At 42.8% G+C, this 16,782-nt stretch overlaps 1 protein-coding gene across 2 annotated transcripts in view; it reads left to right on the forward strand.

Annotated features, from left to right (window-relative positions):
• The window catches only part of SETBP1 (SET binding protein 1), a 431,426-nt gene that overhangs the window by 16,802 nt on the left and 397,842 nt on the right, over positions 1-16,782 (forward strand). For both annotated transcript variants that reach the window (XM_049900517.1, XM_049900519.1), the window contains exon 2: positions 7,906-8,561. In XM_049900517.1, coding sequence (XP_049756474.1) covers positions 8,076-8,561 — 486 coding nt within the window. In that variant the 5' untranslated portion in view covers positions 7,906-8,075. The remainder of the gene's footprint in view (positions 1-7,905; positions 8,562-16,782) is intronic.

A 16,782-nucleotide genomic window follows, 5' to 3' on the forward strand; every position in this document is an offset into this window, starting at 1 on the left:
GATGGTGCCTGGTTACCATTACTGAACATTTTGATCAAGGATATTGTAAAAGAATCCTGATCAAAAGGGGGGAAATGCAAAACAGAATTTAAAATTCTCACAGACTCCAGACTTTCTGGAGTCTTGGAGGTTAGATGAAACCCTTAAACTTTTGCCCTGAGATAATCTTTAAAACTAAAACCAAAAATATCATTTGAAGTCTTCTTAAAACCAAACAACAGTTTAGTTAACCTATTAAAAAATATCTGCCATGAGCATTATGCTCTTTTAAGAAATATCTATATGGGATCAAAGTGACGAGCAACTCAAAAGATTAGATAAGAATCTTAGAGGGCAGTGAGCTTATGTTAATGAGGGAAGAATAGCTCAGAAACGGAGGATGAGAGTATTTGCACAACTTGAAGAATATAATAATTGTCACTGAATTGTACATGTAGAAACTATTGAATTGCTGCTTATTCTGTTGTGTATATATTCTCAACAACAAATAAATTAAAAAAGAAGAAAAAATCCTAATATAACAAAAAAGAATATCTTCAACTTAAAAGGCATAAAACAAATTACCTACAAAGGAAATAAAACCAGGCCAACCCCCATTTTCTGTTCCTTTGCTTATAAATACTAGAAGATATTCTACAGAATTTTGAGGGGAAGAGGTTCTGTCTTTTATATTTAAGAGGAAAGAAGGACCTGGTGTCAAGGGATTTGGAGAATCTGGGAGCAGAGATAGGACTGAGGATGAAGTATCCATGGGGGAGTTTGGAAAAGGTCAGGAATGAGGCAGAGGGCTCTACCCATATTTGTGATTGTTTGCCTTTAAGACCCTGGGAGGTTCATATGTTATGTTTTTATTTTTACGATGAGCATCAGTCCAGTCCAGTTGCTGTCAAGTTGGTTCCGACTCATGGTGACCCATGTGTATTGGAACAGAACTGTGCTCTGCAGGGTTTTCTTTTTCCCCATAGAGTTTTCAGTGGCTGGCTGAGTTTTTGGAAGTCGATCACCAGGCCTTTCTTTCAAGGTGCCTCTGGGTAGACACAAACCTCCAGCCTTTCAGTTAGCAGTTGAGTGCATTGAGCACATTAACTGTTTGCACCACCCAGAGACTCCAATGAGCACGAGTTCCATTATTAAAAATTAAAAACATAACCACATGAGGTGGATCAGGAAAATGTTTTCCATTTTGTTGACGGGACACTGCGTGGATACTAACCAAAAGGTTAGTGGTTCAGGTTCACCCGCAGGTACCTTGGAAGAAAGGCCTGGCAATCTACTTCTGAAAAATCAGGTATTGAAAACCCTATGGAGCACAGTTCTGCTCTGATGCACATGGGGCACTATGAGTTGGAATGACTTCATGGCAACTGGTGGTGTGGCCCTGGTGGTGAAGGTAGTTGGTAGGGGTAAGAGCAATGCCCAGGCAAAGCCTAAGACACTGATTCTCAGACTCCAGCCACATCAAAACCACCTGAAGGGGTTGTTAAAACTCAGAGTTCTGTGTCCCACCCCCAGAGTCCTTATTCCTTAAGACTGATGTGGGGTTTGGGAATCTGCATTTTCAACAAGCTGGTAGATGATGTTGCTGGTACTTGTAGTATACTAGTATACTAGCCTAGGAAGAGAGAGAGGATCAGGGAGTTGGCATTTGTATGTAGACTTGCAGAACGAGTAAGAGTTCACCAGGCAAGTGAAGAATGTTTTTTAGACTAGGGAAATTTCATCTTGCAGATTCGGGGATGGGGAATGGACCCTTTGGTGCCCAGTTGAGTTATGAGCAATTTCAAAAATAATTCTGCAGGTTCACACTACTCGCTTTGGAGTGTCCCCATAGGCCTATGGCTGACAGGTAAAATTTAAAACGTTTAATGTGGAAGAGACCTTGGTCCCACCCCATTCTTTGATGAGGTAAGTATGGATTAAGGGACACAGTGTGGCTTGTGTCAATGCCTATGAGCAGGAGAGCCAGGATTACAGACCAAACTTCCAAACACCTGTTCTTTCTAAGTACATCACTTCCCCCTCCTCCTCACTCCTGTTTCCCTGGGTCCTTCTAGACAGTTCTTTCCTAAGCAAGTTTCATGTTCCAACCTCTGCTCCAAGTCCTGCAGACACCACAGAAAGGGTTAAGTTGTGTTGAACTGGAGGCCTGAGCCAAGTACAGAGTGTCCATTGTGTGCCCACCCCCTCTGGAGGAGTCTCTGACTGCTGGAATGTGGCAAGGTAAAACGTTTTCACCTTGTGTTGGCTTCTGTCTTCTGAGTGTATGCGTGTTTGCACGCGCACACACGCCCACACAGGTGTGTTGTCAGGGGTGCATCACAGGCAGACCCACAGTTATTTCCCAGACTCACCAAAAAGATTGAACTGTGAACGTGGGGTGGCAAGTAGGTGCTGGGGAGAAGGCCGAAGGAGGGTAGTAGCTTCGTGTGCTGGTAAAGTAAACAGACAGGTTAGGTGTCTTTGCTCTTTTACTTTGAAAGCTTCTTTGTTTTTTTATGTTTTTCCCTAAGGTGAAGGGTGCATGTAGACACAAGGGTCCAGGTTACGCTGCTCAGCATAGGCAGTGCATTTTGCTGGGGCCACCTGGGTGGGTAGGGCTTCCATCAGAATAGTTTGAACCATAGGACTTTGAATAGCTGTCAGGGGGCTAATTCATTTTCATTCAGAAAGAGCTTTTTGAGTGCCCAACTCTGCACTAGGTGTGGAAGGGAATGCAAGAGTTGTACAGCTACAGCCTGGCCCTGACTGAGACTAAGTTGAAGATGAGTTAGGAAAATGAGGTTTGTGTACTCCAAACAACTAGAAGACTAATATTTAGTGGCAAAATATAAAGCCAGGCACAATGTAAGTCAGATCAGGTTTTCAAAATGTTGCCATGGAGAAGCAAAGACTTGGGTGTGACCTTGATGTATGGGAAGGCTTGGGAGCTGTTAGTTTATTTGTTCATCCATTGCTGTATGCAACAGACACCTGGAGGCTACTGATTGTATGCCAGGCATTGCTTGGGTCAGTGGAAGGTATAAGAAAAGATTATACAAATATACCAAAAAAAAAATATATCTCTATATATATATAGATATACCAAGGCAGAAAGAATTCTATGTGTGAAATGCCAGTATGGAAATTAGTTTGATTTGAGTAGAGAGCGGAGATTGACTGATAATGAATCCTAAGACTTGACCCTTAAGATGGCCCAGTATGGAGAGTCGGGGATCGATGTGTTCCTGAAGATTGGGATTATTTGAACTGCATTATTTTTTCATCCGTAGTATCTATCATGTCATATTCACCCTGCCCTGGTTCAAGCCCTCATGCCATAAGAACTGCATTTCAGCCAAGCCTCCTTTATAGCCCTCTTGGTTTAATATCAGGTTCCCTTTATCTATCCTTCATACCACATGCCAGAATTATCTTCCTAAAGCACAACTTTGATAATGGTCCTCCCTTACTGACATCCCTTAAATGGCTTCACATTACCTGTAAGTCCAAACTCATTAGTGTGACGTTCAAGGACCTCCCATGGTCGGGCTCTAACATTTTATTTCTAACCATACCTTTCACCAGTCCTCATCGTGTACCACACCCCCTAGCCAATCATTAACTCTTCTTTCCTGAACAACCCTGCACACTTGCTCTACGCTTTGCCTCTACTTACTGAAACTCCTCAAGGTCAAAGCCACATCCTATTACTGTCCTTGAAGCCGTCCTGTGTAGTTTCCTATCTACACCCTGCCTAAGCAGAAAACACTTTATCTTCACTTTGTTTTTTTTATTATTGTTGTTGCTGTTGAGTTAGCTCTGACTCACGACGACCCCATGTACAACAGAACAAATCATTGCCTGGTTGTCTGCCATCTTCACAATTGTTGGTAGGTGTGAGTCCATGGTTGTGGCCACTGTATATTTTGACTGCCTTCAACCTAGGGGGCTCATCTTCCAGCATTATGTTAGATGATATTCTGTGGTGATCTGCAGGTTTTTCATTGGCTAATTTTTAGAAGTAGATCGCCAGGCCTTTTTTACTAGTATGTCTTAGTCTTGAAGCTCTGTTGAAACCTGCCTGTCACCACCACCCATCTACCAGTTTGTTGTACCACGGTGGCTTGTGTGTTGATATGATTTCTAGAAGCCTTGCCACTTGTATTTCAAATATCAGCAGGTTCACCCATGGTGGACAGGTTTCAGCCAATCCTTTATTTTAGTATGTATAAAATTCTGCTCTCTTGTAGCATTATTTTTCAGCTCTGTCTTTAACAGTATAAACTTCTTGAAGAAATTGTGTTTTCATTGTATCTTAGTATCTTGGCTTGAAGAGAGATGAAAAAATATTGAATTTTCCTTTTTTGTGGATGTCTTCTTTCATTTGTAGTTTTAAAACTTTGTCTTATAAATTAATTGATGATCTGTGCAGTTAAATATAAGAAACTCTGAAATGAACTTTTTTTTTAAGATGGGCAATAATCTTTCTTAATAATCTATCTACTTCATACCATGTTCCATTTAGTGGAAGTGTCGATTTAACCTTCTTTTGTCTCATTGTGGAACCTGCAACATACATTGGCCTACTCTAGTTCAAAGGTCCAAGTGGATTTAGTTTAGAAACTTTTGTTACATTTTATTTATTTTGTTGTTACTGTTGAGAATATGCACAGCAAAACACACACCAATTCAACAGTTTCTATATGTACAATTCAGTGACATTGATTACATTCCTTGAGTTGTGCAACCATTTCACCCTCCTTTTCTGAGTTGTTTCTTCTCCATTAACATAAATTCACTGCCCACTAAGGCTCCTATCTAATCTTATGAGTTGCTGTTCTCAATTTGATCCCGTATTGATGGTTCTTAAAAGAGCATAATGCTCAAGGCAGACTTTTTTTTTTTTACTAGTTAAGCTAAGTAATTGGTTTTAAGAAGACTTCAAGGGATATTTCTGGTTTAAGATTTAAAGACTATCTCAGGGCAATAGTTTTGTGGGTTCATCTAGCCTCCATGCCTCCAGAAATTCTGGAGTCCATGAGAATTTGAAATTCTGTTCTGCAGTGTCCCCCTTTTGATCAGGATTCCTGTATAGAATCCTTGATCAAAATGTGCAGTAATGGTAACCAGGCACCATCTAGTTCTTCTGGTCTCATGGCAAAAGAAGCAGTTATTCATGGAAGCAATTAGCCACACATTCTATATCCTCCTACTCTTGACTCTCCTTTTGGCTTCTGTTGATCCGGGTGAATAGAGAACAGTTGTTGAGCCGTGGATGGCTACTTGCAAGCTTTTAAGACCCCAGTTACTTTGCGGTTAACCAGGAGGTAGAACAGAAGCACTAAACACTTTAACTGGGTCAGTTAACTGGGATGTCCAATGAAACCATGACCCCAAACCTCTAAACCAAGGAACCAAATCCCGGGAGGTTTTTGGTTGTACATAAGCAGTCTCAACAGCTACTCTTTTTTGTTTTGTTTTTATCTTTGTGAATATATCTATCATACAACTTTTGTCAATTTAACTTTTAGAAATTTTTTTTTGGAGAATATGCCTCACCTTTTGCCCTAACCCAAGAATAACTTTATAAGTAGGTATCCAAAACTCACTGCCATCAATTCAATTCTGACCCATAAAGCAACCCTATAAGATAGAGTAGAACTGCCCCGTAGGGTTTCCTGGCCTATAGATCTTTTATGGAAATGGACTGCCAGAACTTTCTCACATGGTGCGTCTGGTGGGTTTGAATTGCTGACCATTTGGTTAGCAACCAAGCATGTATAACCACTGCACCACCAGGACTCTTTATGCACGTATCAGGGGTGTAAAATGTAATGTTGGAGGTTCCTCTCAGAGATAAACCACTAAACACTACTGTGATAAGAAAGCATGGCTCACAGTTTGTGTGGATCTGAGTTACAAGCTGAGAAGGACCCACTGGCCCTTTGCTGCCTAATGAGCAGGAACGTGTCCTAAGGCATCTTGATACCTTCGACAGCTAGGGTGGTGCCTGACACTAGTAAGATTGACCTCAGTGAGTGCTGGGTTGCATATGACTTTTTAAAAATTATGTAAGGTTTTGGGCAGGTAGGCAGATCAGTCTAGATGAGACAGATAATCTTACAAAAAAAGAAACAAATGACATCTAGTCTATCTGTCCCTTTTGTGGCATGGGTCACAGGTGGCTGTTCTGGGTGTGCTTGACAGCTTCAGCAAAGCCCCTCCTTCCTTCACTGGGGCAGCCCCTTCTCTTCCTGAAATGCTGTATTGGATTTTCCTCTAAGTGGAAGCAGTTGTAAATGTGTCTTTCTGCAGTGCTGAGCAGTTTCCAGGAGCTGAGTACGTTCCTGGGCGTCTCTGGGGAGCAGGGTCCATGCTAGAGCCTGGCTGCCTTGCTGGCTGGCTTCCTCACAGGGCGTCAGCTGAAAATGTGCTGATTCCAGGGGGAGAAAACACATGCCCCATCTTCAGGTTCTCGGTTCTTGGCTGTTCTGAACGCGTCGTTGCAGGCCCTGCTGGGCATTTTCTGGTAGGCATATTGGCTGGCCAGTTCTTTAAATTGACGGGCTCAGAGGTAGAAACTTACAGTGTTCAACTGTCTAAGAAGGCTTGAGTGTGATCTAACATACAGCCCGAGGGTGGAGGGGATGATGTCTGGAGGTTTTGTGCAGCCCCAGGGTTGTATAGTTTCTCTTAGGAATGAGCGTTGGGGCTTCCTTTTGGGCTTTGAAAATTGTGAGTGTGAAATTGGGAATTATAGGGTATGGAGTGGGTAAAGGTGAAGGGTAGTTTAACTGATCTTGCAATAGTCCAGAGAGAACCTAACTGATTTTTCTCTTCTCCTTTGGGAGCAGACCAGAGTTGGTGATCTGGAGGTGATTCCTGACACCCCCCTAAACCAGTCGAAACCAGTTACCATCGGGTTGATTCTGACTCATGGAAGACACCATGTGTGTCAGAGTAGAACTCTGCTCTATAGGTTTAAATGGCTGATATTTTGGGAAATAGATTGCCAGGCCTTTCTTCTGAGGTACCTTTGGGTAGACTTGAACCTCCAGCCTTTTGGTTAGCAGCCGAGTGTAGTAACCATCTGCACCACCCAGGGACTCAGGCCTATAAAATGTCTGAGCTCTCTCTCCTTTTCATTGTTACGTAGACACAATGCCACTTTATTTAAGGAACTAGAAAAGGAATTAAAACCATCTAGAAGTTTTGTGTTAAGTGTTTTATTACAGCTAAATGTCCTTGGTGTCAATGGAAAAACATTTTAGAGTTAGTTTTGCATTAATCACAGTGTTATAAGTGATTTCCCACCACACTTTTTGTTTCCCCTTTTCAAGCCTTGCACCTAAGCTCTAAGAAGTAAGTGGAAGACTTGTGTATACTTGAAATAATTTATAGTAAAAATGATAAAGGAAGATCAAGAGATCAGCTAAATGTCCCTCCTCCAAGGGGACGGAGAGCTTGGCCCAGGTAGCTCAGGGGCTGTGATCAGCTTTGCAAACCGTCTTTCACATGTGAGAGGGAAATGGTGCAAGAAGCCAACCAGGGGCTCTTCCCACAGACCCAAGCATCAGCACTGTAGACTTCCCTTTCGTCATGGTTGGTTTTGATGGTGACTCAGCCAGTGGCTTCAGCATAGGAAACCTCCGGCTTTTACTGGGCTGGAGGACTTGCCCTGTTATCTTTATACTTGAGCCCACAGCCATACAAATTAATAACCATCCATTATGAGTGCATGTGCGTGTGCGTTTCCCTTTTGCTTCAGTGTAATCCAATTTGGTTATGTGCACATTCTGGTTTGGTTTCTTTCCATCATTTTTTCTGATGCATAGATAAGTGGCAAGGGGCTTCTGGAACTTATATTGAGTTTCTTTGGGGGTGGTTTTCTTTCCTGCCTTGCCTAATTATTTCTCTGCTTCTCAGTTACAGATCTGATCACTTCTGAGCACCTCACTGTGTCTCCATCCCTGGGACTCTGAACTCAGCAGCTGGACCCCTTTGTTCTGGGAATTTTGGGCCTCCTGGATTCTGACCTTCCTCTTTCCCCCTTGCTCCTTCCCCCTCCTGAGTACTCCTAAGACTGTAGGATTGCCATGGAGTCTAGGGAAATCTTAAGCAGCTCCCGGCAAAGAGGGGGCGAGTCGGAGTTCCTGCCAGCGTCCTCAGCCAAGCCCCCGGCTGCCCCTGGCTGTGCAGGGGAACCTTTGCTCTCTACTCCAGGACCTGGGAAGGGGATCCCCGTGGGCGGAGAACGCATGGAGCCAGAGGAGGAGGATGAACTGGGCTCAGGGCGGGATGTGGATTCCAACTCCAATGCAGACAGTGAGAAATGGGTGGCTGGAGACGGCTTGGAAGAACAGGAGTTTTCTATCAAGGAGGCAAACTTCAGCGAGGGGAGTCTGAAGCTGAAGATTCAGACCACAAAGAGGGCCAAGAAACCCCCAAAGAACCTGGAGAACTATATATGCCCACCTGAGATCAAGATCACCATCAAGCAGTCTGGAGACCAGAAGCTATCCCGGGCTGGAAAAAATAGCAAAGCTACGAAGGAGGAGGAAAGAAGCCACTCCAAAAAGAAGGTAGGGAGACCTGTCTTAAAGACTTGGTGTTTGCTTTTGCAGTTTTATGCACAAGTTTTTAGGATCTATTTGCTATGACTTATTTACGTCTGAATTACCAATCCCCTTGGTGGAATATTTAAGGCCTGTATTTTCAGGGTCCTCAGAAGAAATGCCTCTGATATAATCTTGATATAATATCCAATTTATCATTGTCCCTTCTATCCATCTGAAAATAATAACTACTAGAATCGCAAATCTGGAAGAGTTCCTACTTATACAGCGGCCAATGGCTAGGTAAGCCCTGGCCAAACAGGGACAATATTTTGAATTTGTTTGCTTTAATATTCACATGCATTCTTATTAGTCAAGAGTGGAATGTTGGAAGATTTTGGTCAGTTAGAACAGTCAAGAGTTGTTATAACCTCCTTTTGGTTTCAGGAATTACTACTGCATGTCTTTCTGCAATAGGTGAGTTGCTCACCTGACTTAATCAGCCCTGTCGTGTTCCTAGTAACGAAGGCTCTTACAGGCTGAGAAGTCGTCCTTCTGAAAGACAGTGGTGAGAGTGAAAAGGGGCAGGTGATTGGCCTGAATCTTTGTCTGAGACATCGTAGACATTTAATACTGGCCTCTGGATGAACTTGGTTGGTTGTCATTTTCTTACGAAAAATCAAATATAGGTGCGGAAGGTAACTCTCTAGGTGATTGGTGATGTCCGTTAGTTGGGGATAAATGGGTGCAGGTTTCACTCTATTTTGTATCATTGGGGGTTACAGTGACCTTTGCACTTGGATGGGGTGTGACACTCAGCTGTGATGGCAGGTGACTACCCTAGTCTAGAAAGTCGCTGTTTTTAAGTGTCTTTGGTGGTTAGGAAAGTCTCTCTGGGGCTTGGCTGAGGACACTGGTAAGAACCCCTTTTTTGACAGTTTTAGGGCTCTAGGTTGTAGGTGTTAATCCGAGTCTCTGTCCTTCTCACTCACATTCGATCATTTGTTTTGGAGTTAGACATGATAGATTAGCTAAAAATGGCACAGATAAATGAGCCTCTGTCCTTCATAGCCCAGAGATAGTCTGCAGTATACCTGTTATCGCTAGTTTTTGAGCATTTTCAATAAAACTGCTCACAATCATGTATTACTTTAGGATAAGGCTGCTGTCCTTCCTCATGCTAGGTGACATGACTGATTTGTTGCATTCAAAATCCAAAGACATGTGCTAGAAGAGGTTTTCTAAGGTGACAAACTCCTCTTGGTTTGTGTAGAACTGACCTGATTTTAAAATTGAAAGTCCTGCGTCCTGGGCCCCCTCAGTCCTGGGCATACCTGACTTTCACCTTTTGGAACACAAAGGAACCTTTAGAAATTGGTTGCTTTGTCAGGGTATAGAAGTGGTGTTTCTCCACTACCCCCATTACAACATTGCAGTGAATATTTCTGTCCGTAAAATCAGAGGTTGTCTTGACCCATGCAGGAACTTTTAAGATTCTTACAGGAATGCAACAGGCTTCACTAAGAAAGTGAGGCTTTGCTTTGGAGTTGGGTCTCTTTGGCTTTGATAATGAATGTTTGTTTCTGGCCACTGAGATGTCCGGTTCTTTGTGTGTTGTTAGATTTTTGTGTGGGTAGGAAATCTTGAAAACTGTGGTAACCGTTTTCCCTCCACCCTCCCCCACTTCCCACCTACTGCCAGGATTTGAACAGTGGTCTACAGTGTTGAGTGTACAAACCCAAATTCACTGCCTTAGAAAAAGGATATGTCCTTCTGACCAGGTACCACTTTCCAGAAAGCCACAAGAACGTTCCCAAATGTAGCCTTCTGCACTTTGGAATGCCCCAGAATAAAATTTTGAAATTTGTGACATGAGGATGATTTCAAAGCTGAAATGTGCAATGTACCTCCATTCTCATATCTAAAATTCTCAGGCTGATCATTCTGACCCAAAGAGCTAGATGCCCCTTATGGCCCTCATTTGAAAAGAGATGAAATTGCTCATTTGAATATGTAACTTGCCAGAGTAAGCATTTCTAAGCCTCAGGAATTGGAGGGGGCAGAAGGGAAAGAGAAGGACTAAAATCCGATGCAGACTGCTGCCTTATGCTGATGCTATGATGAGTACACCCTACAAAAATTGTTCAATTCTTAAGAACTTGTTTGATATTGTACTTCTTCATCCTTTCTACATGTATTTGTTTTCAGAGCTGTTGGTTTCCAGAAAAGAATTGTTATCAGCTCTGAATCTCGGTTACTTGATAGACGATGAGAGCATTTTCTGATTTCTATTGGATTAAAATGTTAACCTTATTATTCTTCAATTCCTGTTGTTCTGAAAACACGGGGCTGAGCAGGAAATGAAGCTTAGGTTGAGGGATGGAAACCTTGCCTACCATTTGTACTGAAAAGTTCAGAGGCATGAAGTAGGTGATCAGTAACTTGGGAGAGGGAAAAGGATGAAGATGGTATTTTATAATCAACAGATAAGCGTCTAAATCTGAATTCATGTCTTTTGGGTCTTTTTTTTTTTTTATAAGGTAAGCCAGTCATTGAAGAAATGCATATTGAGTGGACCTGGGAATCAGGCGCTATGATAGAAGTCAGGGAGGAGACCCCATTGAGCTGATCCTTGAGCTGGTGGAAATGCTGACATGGGGCAGGGGTTGGCAAACTATGGCCTGTGGGCCAAATCTGGTCTGCCACCTGTTTTTGTATAGTCTATGAGCTAAGAATGGTTTTTAGATTTTTAAAGATTGGAAGAAAAAAAAGATATTTTGGGACATGTGAATATTAAATGAAATTCAAAATTCAGGGTTCATAAATAAAGTTTTATTGGAACACAGCCATACCAGTATGTTTACATTTTGTCAATGCCTGCTTTGAGGACAGATTTGAGTAGTTGTGTCAGAGGACGTATGGCTTACAAAGCCTGAACTATTTACTCTCTGGCCCTTATGAAAAATGTTTGCTGACCCTTGGCAGAGGGGAAGACAGAATTTCAGGATAACAAGGATTTGTTTTATTTTGTTTTGTTTTTAGTGATTCAACTCCAAACTTGGGGGCCGGGGGAAATTGGTTGTCACGTTTTGTGTGTTTTTTTTTTTTAAAGCAGATCACTTAATTTTGTCCAAGTCATTGCTTGATAGCCTCAGGCAAAAACAACTTACATTGGATCCCAAATGATCTTCTTTATCATAAAAAGAAAACTCCATGGGATAATGATGGTATTTCTCGTGCATGACAGGCTACCTCCTTTTTAGATTAGTTAACCTCTGTTTCTCCGTGGTCTCCTGGAGTGAAGTAGTACCTGCATGGGATCCTCAAGAACTTTATTTCAAATTTCAAACCTAGGAGCAACCCTCCATAGGGGAAGGCAGGATAGACGGACAAGGAACATGGCTACTTTAGTGATAGGATTTCAGGAGAACCCACTGAAAATACTACCTCATTGGCTCAAGGCTGTATGACTCCTCTAACCAGGGGACATGTTATTCATCTTCCAGACAAAAGATGGACTGAATATTAAAATGATTCCTAGGAAAGGGTTTTATGATGAATAGATTTCCATGAGGTGTGAGGCCAATATTTGACAGGAAGTAAAGGCTGAGGATAGAGCTCAGAACGTATTTCAGGCCCTTAGGACTGGCCTTTGGACAGATCCTGCTTTGCCGGTGGACTTCAAAAATGTAAAGTTATTCTTTATCATAGGACCAACACTGTGGCACCTTACACTTAATCAGGTAAGTGGTTTAATAACTTTGTTGTTCTTAGTTGCTACCAAGTCAGATGCCCCATGGCGACTTTATATGTGACAGAATGAAACATTGCCCAGTCTTGCACCATTTTCATGATCATTGATACGTTTGAGACCATTGTTAGAGCTATTGTGTAGGGCCTTCCGACCTAGGGGCCTCATCTTCCAGCACTATATCAGACAGTTTTCCATTGTGATCCATAAGATTTTCATTGGCTCATTTCAAAATTAATCTCTAGGCTTTTCTTCCTAGTCTGTTTTAGTCTGGGAGCTTCACTGAAATCTGTCCACCATGGGTAACCCTGCTGGTATCTGAAATACCAGTGACACAGCTTCCAGCATTGTGGCAACATGCAAGCCACCGCAGTACAACAAACTGACAGACGAGTGGTGGTATAATAACTTAAGCTTCCTTTAATCCCCGTCTAGTTCACTCAATACAAACAAGAGAGAAAGTGAGGGTGTAACTCAAAAGCAATTTCAGGAAAAATACGTGAGCATAAAGAGTACTGGCAGGGGGACAGGGTTTTGAGGAGGCTGTCAGCTGGGTCGAGCTAACACCTGTTCTGTTTCTGGAGAACCATGGGGATTGGAGGCACCCACCCAGAATCAACAACCAGAGAAGGGGGAGGTCCTAGACGAACTCTCTACAATGACCCAAGTTAGAACATGTAGTATGGTAGCCTGACACCAACTGGCTTTGTGACTTTAGGATCCAGTATATAGCCTTGCTGAGACCCAGTTTCCTTATCAGAAAATAGAGATAACAATTTCTACATGATAGCCCTGGTGGTGCAATAGCTGCTAACTGAAAGGTTGTCGGTTCAAACCTACCCAGGGGCTCTCAGGGAGAAAGACCTGGCAATCTGCTCCTGTTAAGATTACAGCCAAGAAAACCCTATGAGGTAGTTCTGCTTTGTCATGTGGGATCACTGTGAGTGGGAATCGATAGCACCCAACAGTAACATAGATCAATGGAAGATTTTAGGGAAAAAAATAGATAACTTACAGAGCACCCAGCTTAATGACAGCTCTGATTTATTGATTACCTACTATGTGGCAGGTCCTCTACTAGCTGTTTTGCATGTATTCGCCTTTTTCTGTTCGTCCTTATAACAATCCTTCCAGACAGGTATTATTATTTTATAGATGAGGAAGTTGAGGCTCAGCTTTCTTGAAAGGGGAACGGGCAGGAAGGGATAGAGCGGCCTTCAAGGCCAATTCTTTTAGACTCCACAGCTAATGCTGCCTTCCGGTCCTTTAGCTGCCACACTCTATAAAAGTAGAGAACTGCTGGGAGGTAAGGTTCTAGCCCTGGGGCATTTCTTCCACAGCTTCCCACATTAACTAGGTGATAGGATTGCATTGTGACACGTTAAATTATGTTCCAGGGTGTTGGAGGGAGCTTTCAAAGGCTCATGAATTAAAGTCCAATTTTTTTCCTGTACTATGCTTATGCTTAGGAAGGACATCATACTTAGTAGAGTGTTAGTGAAAAAGAGGAAGACGGTTAACAAAAAGAGGAAGACGATTGACACAGTGGCTGCAACAATGGGCTCAAGCATAACAATGATAATGAGGATGGTGCAAGACTGGGCAGTATTTCTTTCTGTTGTATATAGGGTCACTATGAGTTGGAACTGACTTGATGACATCTAACAACAACAACATGCTTATGGATTTTCTTTGCTTTTGATCAAAGTACAACTTCTATTTCATTTCCTTGGACTTAATTTTCCCTCCTCTCCAGCTCCATCAGGAGAACCTGTTTCCTCCATCCAGTAGCAAGTACTTCCACCTCACGTTCATCAGGTTCAGCCATGGCCCTATGTACATACTCAGGATTTGTTCCTGAAACCCCTCCTAGACCATTGTAATGTGTCTGTGGAAGGACTCTTGAATTCTGTTCTGAGCAGTCGTCCTCTTTTGGGAAATCTAGTAGGTCATGCATTTATTTACTTATTCCTCAAATAGCCTCTTCCTTGTGATAAATACACAAAATATGGGTAGAATAAAGGTTTTTTAGGTGCTGTCGATGGAAACCTAGGTTGGCAGCAGATTGCAGAGGGTAATAAATATCAATAAGTAAATGGGTCTGGATTTAATTCTGTAAGTAGTAGGAGTGCTCTGCAGGCTTTGAACTGGGGAGAGGGGAGTATTGGGGGCCTGGGGACATGATGACAGTGATGTGGTACAGAGGCTTACAGTGGGAGAGATAAAAGAGGAGCCTTTTGGTGCTGCACGTGTCAGTGAGGAGGGACAGCACTAGGGTTAGACATTTTCCTGTTGGGTCCTGAGAGGCACATTTCTTCTTGACCCTTTGTGGTTGTAGCAATTTGGTATACCAGGTAGGTGAGGAGAGGGTATGGGTGGGAATGTTGGGCAGGGGATGAGAGATGGTTTGCTTTGCCAAGGACCCAGATTGTCTCACCTCTGAATTCTGCACCTACTATTACCTACTTGGGGACCCCTGGTGGCACAGTGGTTAAGTGCCAGGCCGCTGACCAAAAGATCAGCAGTTCCAACACACCAGCAGCTCCGTGGGAGAAAGATGGAGCAGTCTGCTTCCGTAAAGATTTACAGCCTTGGAAACCCTATAGGGCAGTTCTTCTCTGTCCTGTAGGGTCTCTATGAGTCAGAATGGACTTGATGGCAATGGGTTTTGTTTGGTTTTGGTTACCTACTCTTCTACTATGGCAGGTGGCCCTGACCATCCTGTAGTGAGCCATTTATCCTCCTTGTGGTTCAAGTGCCCTCCGCTCTCCATCATTTTACCCAGTACCATGTCTGGTCAGTCCCAGGTATATTGTTTGACTGAGGGCTTGGACTCCCTCCTTCTGTGGCTGGGTATGTGGTGTTCTTGCTGGGAGCACGAGCTTCTTCCTCCACAGCATCCTCAACCTGATTGGGAGTGCAGGTCTCACCACCATTTCCTGGCAGAGGCTGAATTCCTCCTCTAATTTTATTTTTTCTCTCCATTTATTTTTGTTTTTAAGCAGCATATTCCTATTCATCAGACTGCCTGGAACTTTTGTTTCCTGACAGGTTTCTCTCTCTGAAAAAAGAAAAAAAAAAACATTGCTGTCGAGTCAGTCCTGACTCATAGCAACCCTATAGGACAGAGTAGAACTGCCCCATAGAGTTTCCAAGGAGCGCCTGATGGATTTGAACTGCCAGCCTTTTGGTTAGCAGCCATAGCACTTAACCACTATGCCACCAGGGTTTCTTTCTAGTTTATTTTATAGCTAAAGTAGCATGGAGGGTGATGAATGGCCTTCTCCACAAATTATTTGTCTCCACGGGGCAGCAGGTAACACTTGACACCTTGGACTGCAGGTGTTGGGGGAAAAAAAAAAACAAAACAACTCGGACTTAGAGGTGGGAGCCCTCAGCACTAGCTCTGCCTCTGTTATTAAATGGTTTCGGCAAGAATGTTTTACCTCCCAGGGTTTCAGTTTCTGCATGTTAAAACAAAACAAGACAAAAAAAAAAAAAAAATCCACTAAAACAGAATAAAAACAAAAATGGCTTCTGACCTCTGAAGCCTTATTTCTGCTCTAAACACTGGGGACTTGCAAAGCCGTTCTGTAACGGGGGCAAGTCTTTCCATTCAAGAACATGACTTATTATAAACATAGATGTTTGACCTCTCTTTGGACCCACAGTTCCTTCATCAGATTGTTTCCTTTTTGCCCAATATGTTAAAAGCCCTAAAATCATGGGAGCAAGTGTCAGAGTTCAGCTTACAAAGTAGTGAGATTTGCTAAACTTGAGTTCCATGAGGATATGCTGGGAATATTTGGTCTTTTTTCCCCTCGCCTGTATTTTCTTTTTTCCTTCCTGTGTTTGTGATTCTCTGGGAGTTTAGAGCGCCAGGCTAGTCCTTTCGTGTTGGTGTTCATCTTCCCTTGGTAGTCGGTTTCACTTTGGGCTTCCCCAAGGAAGGCTCTTTGGTGAACTCTATGCCATTGAAGTGAGTCTGGCAGAGTAACAAAGCAGGAAGCTGTTCTGTTAGTATGGGTGATCTTTGATGCCATAAACGCTCATTCATTTACTCATTCCTCAAATAACATCTTCTTTGTGATGCACAAAGTATGGATAGAAAAATTGTTTTTCAGGTACTACAGAGCCCTGGTTGCACAGTGGTTAAGACCTTGGCTGATAATCAAAAGGTCTGCAGTTCGAATCCACCAGCCACTCCTTGGAAACCCTATGGGGCAGTTCTACTCTGTCCTATAGGATCACTGTAGGGTCACTATGAGTTGGAATTGACTTGACCACAACGAGTTTGATTGTTTTGGTTTGGTGGATGGAAAGCTAGGTTGCTATGAGATTGCAGAGTATAATGGATATCAAATAACTAAATGGGGAGTCCCTGGGTGGCACAAACTTAAGTGTTCAACTACTAACTGAAAGGTTGGCAGTTTGAACACACCCTGAGGCAAAGACAGGCCTGGCAATCTTCTTCTGAAAGGTCACAGCCTTGAAAAT

Source organism: Elephas maximus, chromosome 11 (genome assembly GCF_024166365.1).
Source record: "Elephas maximus indicus isolate mEleMax1 chromosome 11, mEleMax1 primary haplotype, whole genome shotgun sequence".
In the NCBI taxonomy this organism is placed as follows: Eukaryota; Metazoa; Chordata; class Mammalia; order Proboscidea; family Elephantidae; genus Elephas; species Elephas maximus.